Consider the following 10,309-nt stretch of genomic DNA (forward strand, 5'->3'; position numbering starts at 1 on the left):
TACATCCCATCACACCTCTGGCTAGTGTGCTACCATTGAGATACATCCCACCACACCTCCGACTACTGTTCTACCATTGAGATACATCCCACCACACCTCTGGCTAGTGTTCTACCACTGAGATACATCCCACCACACCTCTGGCTAGTGTGCTACCATTGAGATACATCCCACCACACCTCTGGCTAGTGTTCTACCACTGAGATACATCCCACCACACCTCTGGCTAGTGTGCTACCATTGAGATACATCCCACCACACCTCTGGCTAGTGTTCTACCACTGAGATACATCCCATCACACCTCTGGCTAGTGTGCTACCATTGAGATACATCCCACCACACCTCTGGCTAGTGTGCTACCACTGAGATACATCCCATCACACCTCTGGCTAGTGTGCTACCATTGAGATACATCCCACTACACCTCTGGCTAGTGTTCTACCATTGAGATACATCCCACCACACCTCTGGCTAGTGTTCTACCATTGAGATACATCCCATCACACCTCTGGCTAGTGTGCTACCATTGAGATACATCCCACTACACCTCTGGCTAGTGTGCTACCATTGAGATACATCCCACCACACCTCTGGCTAGTGTTCTACCACTGAGATACATCCCACCACACCTCTGGCTAGTGTGCTACCATTGAGATACATCCCATCACACCTCTGGCTAGTGTGCTACCATTGAGATACATCCCACTACACCTCTGGCTAGTGTGCTACCATTGAGATACATCCCACCACACCTCTGGCTAGTGTTCTACCATTGAGATACATCCCATCACACCTCTGGCTAGTGTGCTACCATTGAGATACATCCCACTACACCTCTGGCTAGTGTGCTACCATTGAGATACATCCCACCACACCTCTGGCTAGTGTTCTACCACTGAGATACATCCCACCACACCTCCGACTACTGTTCTACTATTGAGATACATCCCACCACACCTCTGGCTAGTGTGCTACCATTGAGATACATCCCACCACACCTCTGGCTACTGTGCTACCATTGAGATACATCCCACTACACCTCTGGCTAGTGTTCTACCACTGAGATACATCCCACCCCATCAATGCATTAATATTCTTAACAATAATGCTGGACTTGCCTGATTTCACCTATTAACTGAGCAACACTAGAACTAAGTTCCACTTCACATAATTTAGTCCAACCTGAAACCTGAAAAAAGGAACCGTTTGTTTTAATGTCAACAGAAAAACTAACAAATATATTACAACTTCATATGCAGATAACCTGATAAATTTTGGAAACACAGAAACTGCCTCATTACTCAGAAGGCAGTATTTCCAATAAACATACATTAGTCAACAGAAAAACTCATACTAAATACATTACAAAAGCATTCACATGAAACAGACAAGATCATTGTAATGATATCATAAATGCAAATGTTCTAATAATTTTAAAGTCTAGAATGGCAAAGCCACCTTGAGTCTTGATTAGCATGTCATATGCTGAATAGTGATAACTAATATTTTGTAATACATACCATAACCCTTTTTCATTCATAGCATATTACAGTACATTACAATATTTTCCTTAGCAGCTGAAAACTTGAAACAGTTACTTTTTTATATTTGTTAATGGATTTCTACCGTATTCTGGTATTAATTTATGAACACAGAGAAATGCAGTTTAAAGTATATCACTTGATGAAAATGTATATCAAATACTAAAGCAAATTAATTCAAAAGTTATAAGCAATTATAAACCTAACAAAGTTCAAAATGACCTTGACCTTACACTGAAGGTCAAATGCATGGGTCAGAAAGATGTGTGGTTAAAAGACTTGCTTAAAGTTGTACTATACCAAGTAAAATTCCATGAGCGACAATGTTAACGTATGTGGTTAAAAACACTACATGTAATGTATCAACCAATTAAACCCATAATTATGACTACTCCACAAAAGGTACTCCAAATATGTTTAAGCAGAAGACTACTTGACACAGTGGTACTAGATGAAATAAAATTGCATACATTTATTGCCAAGATAAAATTATTTGTTTTTGACAACAAACGTTTATAACCCATGTCAGGACTAGTGCACCTCAAACTTTGACCCAGCCTGATGTTATTTGGTTTAGTGCTACCTAAACTCATAATATATATATATTTAAAAGTGTCATGAGTTTTTATGACTATCAGGATCTGGTGTATTCTGACATCAACTGACAACGTCATTGAAACTGTTGTTTCTACAGTGCAACCTAAAGTAATATAAGGCAAAAATATTGTATAAAGTTAGGTACAAAAACAATATTTATATAACAGTCCTGAATATTCACTGTCATAAGGGTGCATGTGCTCAGCTATAAGTGTAGAGACAACATGTATATTCAGAGTATCTTATTAGTCCTTCAGGTCAGATGGACATTTTAACCAACTGGTCCTAAAAAGCTGACCAAGGTTATATAGTACTTACAGAGTTAAATGCAATTCTGAAGAAAAACTTTAACCAAACATTAACCCAGCTTAAGTAAAATTCGGCAAATGTATCACACAATATTCCCAACATATATTAGAATAATGTTTGTAAACACAGGGACAAAAGCAGAAGTGGAAATGTGGTCATACTTGAACTTCAACCAAACTTTAACCTAATTTTAACCAAATGTTGATGCAGTTAGACTGCTGGATAGACGAAAATTGACATTCTATTTGGTCTCATTATGTGTTGCTCCTGAAAGATTTGATTACACAAAATACATTTGCTCCACATTTTTCAACATATATATTGCATGTCTAGAAATGAACAAATGTGGCATGTCTCTACTGAAAAAAGGTTGATAGTCGGCCTATTCTAAGACTGTGAAGTAAAGTTATGAAACATCACATACCTCTGCACACATTCTCAGACTTCCCTGTCGAAATCCCTGGAAATAAACAACAACTGACATGTTAAAACATCATAAATTACACTGAGACAATGATTCATTAAAGGAAGGGACAAACAAGGCATTTGACCTGGTATGCATATTCAACGATATATAATGCACATTATTGCTTACTATCAACAAGTATAATCGTACAGTTAATTAATAAAACGGTTAAATGTGACGGCTATTATATATAATGGGCACAGCCATTTTGTACCATCCCAGTGAATACGCCCTCTGGAGAGCTGGTAGTTACGTAATACCTAACCTGTCACGTCAGGAATTAGTCTTCGAACTGAAGAAACAAAACATACCTGATTTATGCGGATGCATCGCAATATTCTGTAATAATAGTCATCCCAGTAAGCCAGCAACAATTATATATTATTAATACAAAATAAACCACCATTGTCAAAGTGTTGAAATAACTGTATTGTGGTTTGTACATAAATTAACACATGTACCGAAATAATAATCGGAGTGTTTTCTTAGTTAATTGGTCTTTTCTTTCCGTGGCCTGTACCTGTGGTTCCTAATTGGCAGGTGTATATTTAGAGAGTCCCCAGACACTGTGTCTAGGCACACTAAAAAGACGTGCCTCTTTTATTAAGATCACATGGTATTGTGTGGTAACCGCACGGATACCCCTCCAATCGTTCTGTAAGACCCTTGATTAAGTAGGCTTTCCCATCCAAAACCACAAAACTAACCAATTACATAGTCCCAAAGAAAAGAAAATTATCACTTGGGTATCGTGAGTGGTCGTTTTTGCTTGAACGTAGCATACCAATAGGCCTAATAATATGCATTTTTTTGTTTAGATTTTTTTAAAAAGAAAAATACTATAACTCCATTTTGTTCTACTGATGCAAATTGAAATATATTTAGTTAAATAGTTTATTATACTATCAAGTCATTTATGTTGTTTTACAAGTCAGGTTGATGAAAGCGAAGCGCCTTGTCGTAAATTAGAGTTTGTTTACACTGTGCGTAGAGAAGATGGACGGAGCTGACGTCACTTCGCCCCAAGCTATACCACCGGACGTCACAAAAACTAAACAAAATGGCTGCCCCCAGTTAGCAGGAATAATCATGTTTTTTAATTAACTCTAAAATTACGCATTTTTCATTTGTTAAAGTGTCAGTATGTGTTGGGTATGCATCTTTCCAACACATAAATCTCTTGTTAGAGTTTACTCTACCTTTAAGGGTTTTTTAACAACTATGAAAAGACTTTCAATATCTCATGAAGATAAAACACATGTACAGTAAATTATGGTCTCACTACACAGATGTCATCTGCCATTGAAACCCATGTTAAACTGCCCAACTTCAAGCAAAGATTGCCCATAGAATGGGTTCTTGTTGGCACTAACAACATGCACCATTGTGAACATACATTATATAAGCATTTATATTCACTCCAAAATTGAGAACATTTCCGTCTCAGTTTTTTGCTATATGACCGCATCTGGCTGTAGTACCAGTCCGAACAGGTGGTTCATTAACCGATTTACTCCGGCTGTCACTTGCGCTATACACCCATGTCCCAAAAGGTCGATGCACAATATTACAAAATAACATGGGCAAAATACAGCCAGAAGGCTTAACATTAAACATACGTATTGTTTTAATTCTTCACCATTTCCTAGAAGTGAATATGTGAACCATAACATGTGTCACAATTAGGAACTATAGTGGACCGTCATCAATAAACTCTCACCCGGAAGTGATCTGTGTAGTGAGACCAAAGTACTCTTATAATGAACCGCAAGGGACCATGATAGTTAGTTCGTTATAGCAGTAGTTTGTTCATTGTACACATTTGCATAAGTTGGTTATTAAAATATAGGGAGATAAAATGGGACTTTATGTTCAGTTCATTCTATGCAGTAGTTCATTCTAAGCGTGTTCATTATAAGTGTACTTTACTGTATATGTCCATTACATAATAAAGTTGTTAATACCATAATCAAAACAAGCAAGTAGGAGTACTGCTAACACAATATATCAGGTCCAAGAAATGTCCATATCTCCTATGTTTAAGGGCCATAACTATGTTAAAAAATAATAGAATGTCAAACTTGATATGTAACTTTAAATGATAAAGCTATACACAAAATTTCAGCTCAATATCTTGATGCATTGTAAAAACAAAAGTCAAAAAATGTCTATGTAGGACAAACAGACAGACAGATTAAAACAAAACCTACAGTCCCTTCCAGTTGGACCAGTAGAGGACTAATAAAGTACTTTGAGAATACTAAACATATTATGTAATTTTTTAGGAAAATAATGAATATGCAGTAACTCCCATCTTTTAGCTTAGAACCATACAATGTATATGAAATAAATTTATTTCATACATGGTAGGTTATGAGTATATAAACAAATATTCTGAGCCTACTGCTAAAGCAACACAGCAGTCCCCTAGCAGTCCAAACAAATTTCTGTATCTCTTAAGTTCAAGGGCCATAACTGGAAAAATAAGCCATGAAAGTCAAACTTTGTCTGCAACTATATATATGGTTAAGCTATACACAAGATGTCAGCTCTATATCTTGAAGTATTGTGAAAAAAGGTAAGGAAAACTAAATGTGTGACAGACAGATAGACAGCCAGCCAGGCAGACATATGTACAAAACCTATAGTCCCCTTCAGCTGGACTAAACATTAAACTGACTCCCACCACAAAGGCTATAAAATATATATTACACACAAAACATCTACATGTAATTAAATAAACCAATATCAAGAATTATCAAGAATTATGATTTTAAAATTTGGGAAAAGACAGGTCACATACACTTTTAGAGATTTGAAAAAAACAGATCAATATATATGTATTGCAAAAATCTAGACAGTTTTAAAAAACATGATAATATCACAATATTACGTAGTTGAAAATCAAAGTGGAAAACAAATTGTGGACAAATGTACTATTTAGGATAATGAAACATTTTTATCTCACCAGAAGATCTTGAAAACTGTTGTCTGGAATGGCAGTGTGGGCCAACTTGATAATGTGTCGAACTGTGCAGCACAAACCCGAACGGATCATTGCTGCATGGGAATCATATGCCACCGGCAAAGAACAGTTTTTAATCAATCCTGGCAATGAAGCTTCATCGGCAAACAGGTAGTTCAAATTACAAAGTGAATCCAAGGACTGTACAGTGACATAATCATTATTATGAGTTCCTTTGTCAACAATTACCAACTTAATAGGAACAGATTGACAATATTGTATGACAAACAAAATTGAACTAGATGTCAATGAAAGACAGATGGTATCATCCTTAGACAGCCTGCCCTCAATGTAAACTTCAGTCATTGTGGTGTTTTCATGTAAATGTTGTTTAAACCACCAATCTACCATTCGTGCTGAAATGAAGAGAAATATTTAAAATGAATTAAAGACCAGTTTGTCAATGAGATTTTTGTTATTTAAAGATTTTCACAAGCACACCATCTCACTGATTTGTTGTAATATTACCATAAATTAATATTCTCACGATACATAAGTGATTGATAACTAGTTTAATGTGCCCATATACCACTAGGGTTTCAAACACGCCCATCCAGAGTCCGACCTCCGATAAGATCGATGGCCTGACTCGGGATGGCGGGGGGCAGTTAGAAATGGGCAGAATTTTGAAAATAGCAATTAGTTAAAAAAGTTAGTAGAATTAAAAAAATAATAATAATAAAAAGTTACAAGCCAAAAATAAAAATAATTGACTGCTCGACCGAATATTTATATAATTTGGAGCATTTTAGAAGGACAGTCCAAAAATAAATAAGAGATAGAAGAGAGGATAGGACAATTTAATAATATTAAAAAAAGAAAGTAATTTCGACATAAAATTTTGAACAGAAGTCTAAAAGTTTAAAGTCCGATCTATATGGTCCAGGCCGGGGTGTGGGGGGGTGAATCTAAGGTGGGTGGAATTTGGAATACGAATTTAGTTGTTAGGTCAAAGACCTAAAGCCAAAATGAGCTAATTTCATACTACTCATGTTTGGACAAAAAATTAGTCCAAAGAATAAAATTAGAGTGCTCGACAGATTTTAAGGTGATTTGAGCATTTTATACAGGCTGCCAAAATAAAGTGCGTCGGACTGTTTACAAAAAAAAAAAAAAAAAAAAAAAAAAAATGAAATAAAATAAAATTTTGAATGCTGGCCAAAAATTGTAAAGTCCGACTACGGGGACAAGATGAAGTGCTTCGCATTGAACTGCAGCACCAGTTTCCTCTACCGGTGGGCTAGCAAGGTCTTAGCTAGCTGGACGTAATGGGTGCTGGCGATGATCTTCAGGACTCTATGGACGGTGTTGTTGTCCATTTCTCTGAAGAGAACTTGTCTGTAGAGTCCATCCCGGCACGACGTCAAAAGTCCAAACGTCCCGTCCCCTAGCTCCATGTCGTGGATCCCGACCTCAGTGCCGAAGGATCCTTCAATGACGCCTCCCGGCAGTGTGGCTATGTGTGGTGTGTCCCCGACTAAGTACTTCAAGTACTGGCCCTTTATCTTCGACACTGCGAGACTCTAGGTGGCAAAGTCCCTGCCTCGGGCGGAGGCTGAAGGCCGGGCCTTGGCTGGCTGGTTACTCGGAGGAGTGACGGCCTTCCGTTTTGCAACACCAACATCCGGCTTAGTCGCTGCGGAGTCCGCCTGGGGTGAGGGTCTCAACACGGACACAAGCAAAAGGTTGGAATGGAAGACGTCGGCCATGGAGTCTCGCACATGACGGTGTCTAATAGTTATAAGATATCAGAATTGTTATATTGTTTAATTTCGTGTTCCAAAAATGTTATCTGTTAACATTGGCTGTCAAGAACTTAATTATGTATTAAATTTGCCTTAAAAATATATTTATTTTTATAAATTATCATAAGCATGTTTCGATAAAACACTGAAGAGTTTTGTTTTGGAAAGTTCTGGTTATATATTATATGGGTCCCTAAATGTTTCACTCACTAAAACAGAGGACATACTTAAAAATATTTAGGTCTGATGACTGCTACAGTTTTTGATGCTTGAGCAAGAAACTTAGCTAAATAGCAGCCAATTTTGTGCTCATTTGAAGTGCAGAATAGGCAACAGTTTCCAAACAATGATTTACTTTAGAATTGAATGCTTCAATTGCTTGTGTCCACTGAAATTGGTCTTCCTACACCATTAAAAAACTATGTAACACTATGGGTACAGGCCTTGAAGTTGGCAAATAAAAGGGCAAGGCCAATAGAGATTTGGGATTGGGGTAGGGGATGGGGGGGGGGGGGGGGGATTATTATGGCCAAAAGGCAAGGCAACAAGGCAAACTTCAACAAATGTCTGAACAAAGCACCTATTCAAAATAAATAATTGTGAAGTTTCATACAACTTTCTGGAGTCAAGTTAGAGTATGATGACCAATTATTAACATGCCAAATATGGCATTTCAGGGCATTGGTGCATATACGACTAAGGGGTTAAATTCAAGTCCTGGGTGTATCATGGTATTTGTTACAAAATGTTAAATGTGCCAGTAAAATTTTCAAAACAATTGTCTCATTTTATTTATAATATAACATGCAACCAGTAATTGCTAAATTTTGTTTTTTATTCAATGTTTTTTTTCTCTAGTATTTATTACCAAACCAAACCAACACAAACAGAAACTACCGGTAATAATATTAGTCAAAGTATGTTACATGTATAATGGGGAAGTCGACACATATTATATAACATAATAAGTTTAGAGAGGTTAGGTGTTAGCCATATTACAAAATATTACATGGAGGGTGTATTACAAAGTATTAAAATGCCAAACTTTGCATTAACTAAGTTTGGTCAGTCATTTTTTGCAACCTGCTTTTTGGCTTCGTACACAATAAATATAACATATCTTACAGTAATTTCACTTCAAATCCATATATATAGGCCCTAGTTAAAAAAAATTAACTACAAATCAGGTGCTATAATAATTCTCAAACACAGAATTTTTAGCAACGATTTTGCATTGTAATTTTCCAGCATTCTAAAAACAGAAACGTCTTAGTGTTAAATATTGTAAAGAGATGCAAAATGACATCATTGGGATACTGATATCATTCAAAATCAAAATTTGCTAGATTATTACAACACTTTGCCATATTAAAATAAAAACTGGTCTACTTACCTGGACTCCTGTCAAAATTGTTCCAAGTTTTATACTGAGAAGCAGACAACTCCATTTACAGGTTTGTATGCTTTTATTTTTCATTATTTCAGACAAAATATTAAGTTTTAGTTTTAAAAAATAAAAGAACTAATAAGTACCATTTATTAAATATATCATATCATATAAAAAAATTACCTTTGGATATGTTATATTTATTGTGTGCGAAGCCAAACAAGGGTAATCAAGTAATTCAATACAGGGCTCACCCAGGATATATACTCTCACCCTGTTGAGTCGGTGTTTCTATTAAGTTGTGCCATTTGGGATTCATAGTAAGATGAGTAGACAGTCAAGTAGGTAAGAAATTTTAAGTATATCCAATTTTTACCTTAAAAATTCCTTTTTCTACACAGGAACCAAAACAGGTCAGAAACACATGACCTGTATGTCAATAAAAATATTTGTAGTTTTCTTAATTTATGGTGACAATGCCCAAAAATATATATCAAGTTTCATCTTCATGTGCATGTTTATTTTGACATAAGGGCCTAATAGTGAGTGACGTAAGTAAAAATGTGAGGTCACACATTAATAATTTTTCTATGGAAGCAAATAAGGGCATTAAAATTTGAAAACGTAAACTAAGGATGTAGATCAATAGTTTTACTTTAAAAATATGACTATTACTACAATATAATAGTCAGTATTCATTTTAATAAATATTAAAACAATATTTAGATAAAAACCTTTAAACATATAAATGTAAAAATAGTGGAATTGGTGTTTGTACATGTAAGTTTATGATAATGGACCTTTAAGTCTGCCACCACTGTTGACATTTCCTTTAGTTTTCTCTCACCAATCAATCATCAATTAAGTCAGGGTGTTCCATTAATGACATCACAAATTCGCACATTTGGTGCATCAGTGGCTGCACCTGCTAATCTGTTATACGAGTTGAGTAAACAGAGATGTGAACGAGAACTGAACGTGTTTCGGGGTCACACAAGTGTTCGGTGATTTTTCAAAGCACTGTGTTGACTTTGCAATGTACCAGACGGTGTTTCCCTAAATTCTGCAGATCATTGCATTATTGTTACAATAAAGGGGTTGTTCACCAATCAATCTATATTATGACATAAATAATATTTTTTAAAGTTGTGGATTGATGTCGTTAATAAATAAGTTTTGAAAAATGAGGACGGCAATGTTTGTTTGTACGACACTACTGTGGTGCAACTGTATGCTAC

General features: G+C 35.9%; 1 protein-coding gene across 2 annotated transcripts in view; it reads right to left on the reverse strand.

Moving 5' to 3' along the window:
* The window catches only part of LOC121375367 (glutathione S-transferase C-terminal domain-containing protein-like), a 28,930-nt gene extending 18,809 nt beyond the window's left edge, over positions 1 to 10,121 (reverse strand). The window contains exons 1-4 of one of the 2 annotated variants that reach the window (XM_041502785.1): positions 9,919 to 10,121; positions 5,883 to 6,295; positions 2,873 to 2,908; positions 1,120 to 1,190 (exon numbers count right to left, since the gene is read on the reverse strand). In XM_041502785.1, coding sequence (XP_041358719.1) covers positions 1,120 to 1,190; positions 2,873 to 2,908; positions 5,883 to 6,290 — 515 coding nt within the window. In that variant the 5' untranslated portion in view covers positions 6,291 to 6,295; positions 9,919 to 10,121. Of the gene's footprint in view, positions 1 to 1,119; positions 1,191 to 2,872; positions 2,909 to 5,882; positions 6,296 to 9,871 lie in introns of both variants that reach the window. The other variant, XM_041502786.1, reaches the window with a different exon arrangement.
* Between the last annotated feature and the right edge of the window lie 188 nt (positions 10,122 to 10,309).

Source organism: Gigantopelta aegis, chromosome 6 (genome assembly GCF_016097555.1).
Source record: "Gigantopelta aegis isolate Gae_Host chromosome 6, Gae_host_genome, whole genome shotgun sequence".
NCBI classification, from domain to species: Eukaryota; Metazoa; Mollusca; class Gastropoda; order Neomphalida; family Peltospiridae; genus Gigantopelta; species Gigantopelta aegis.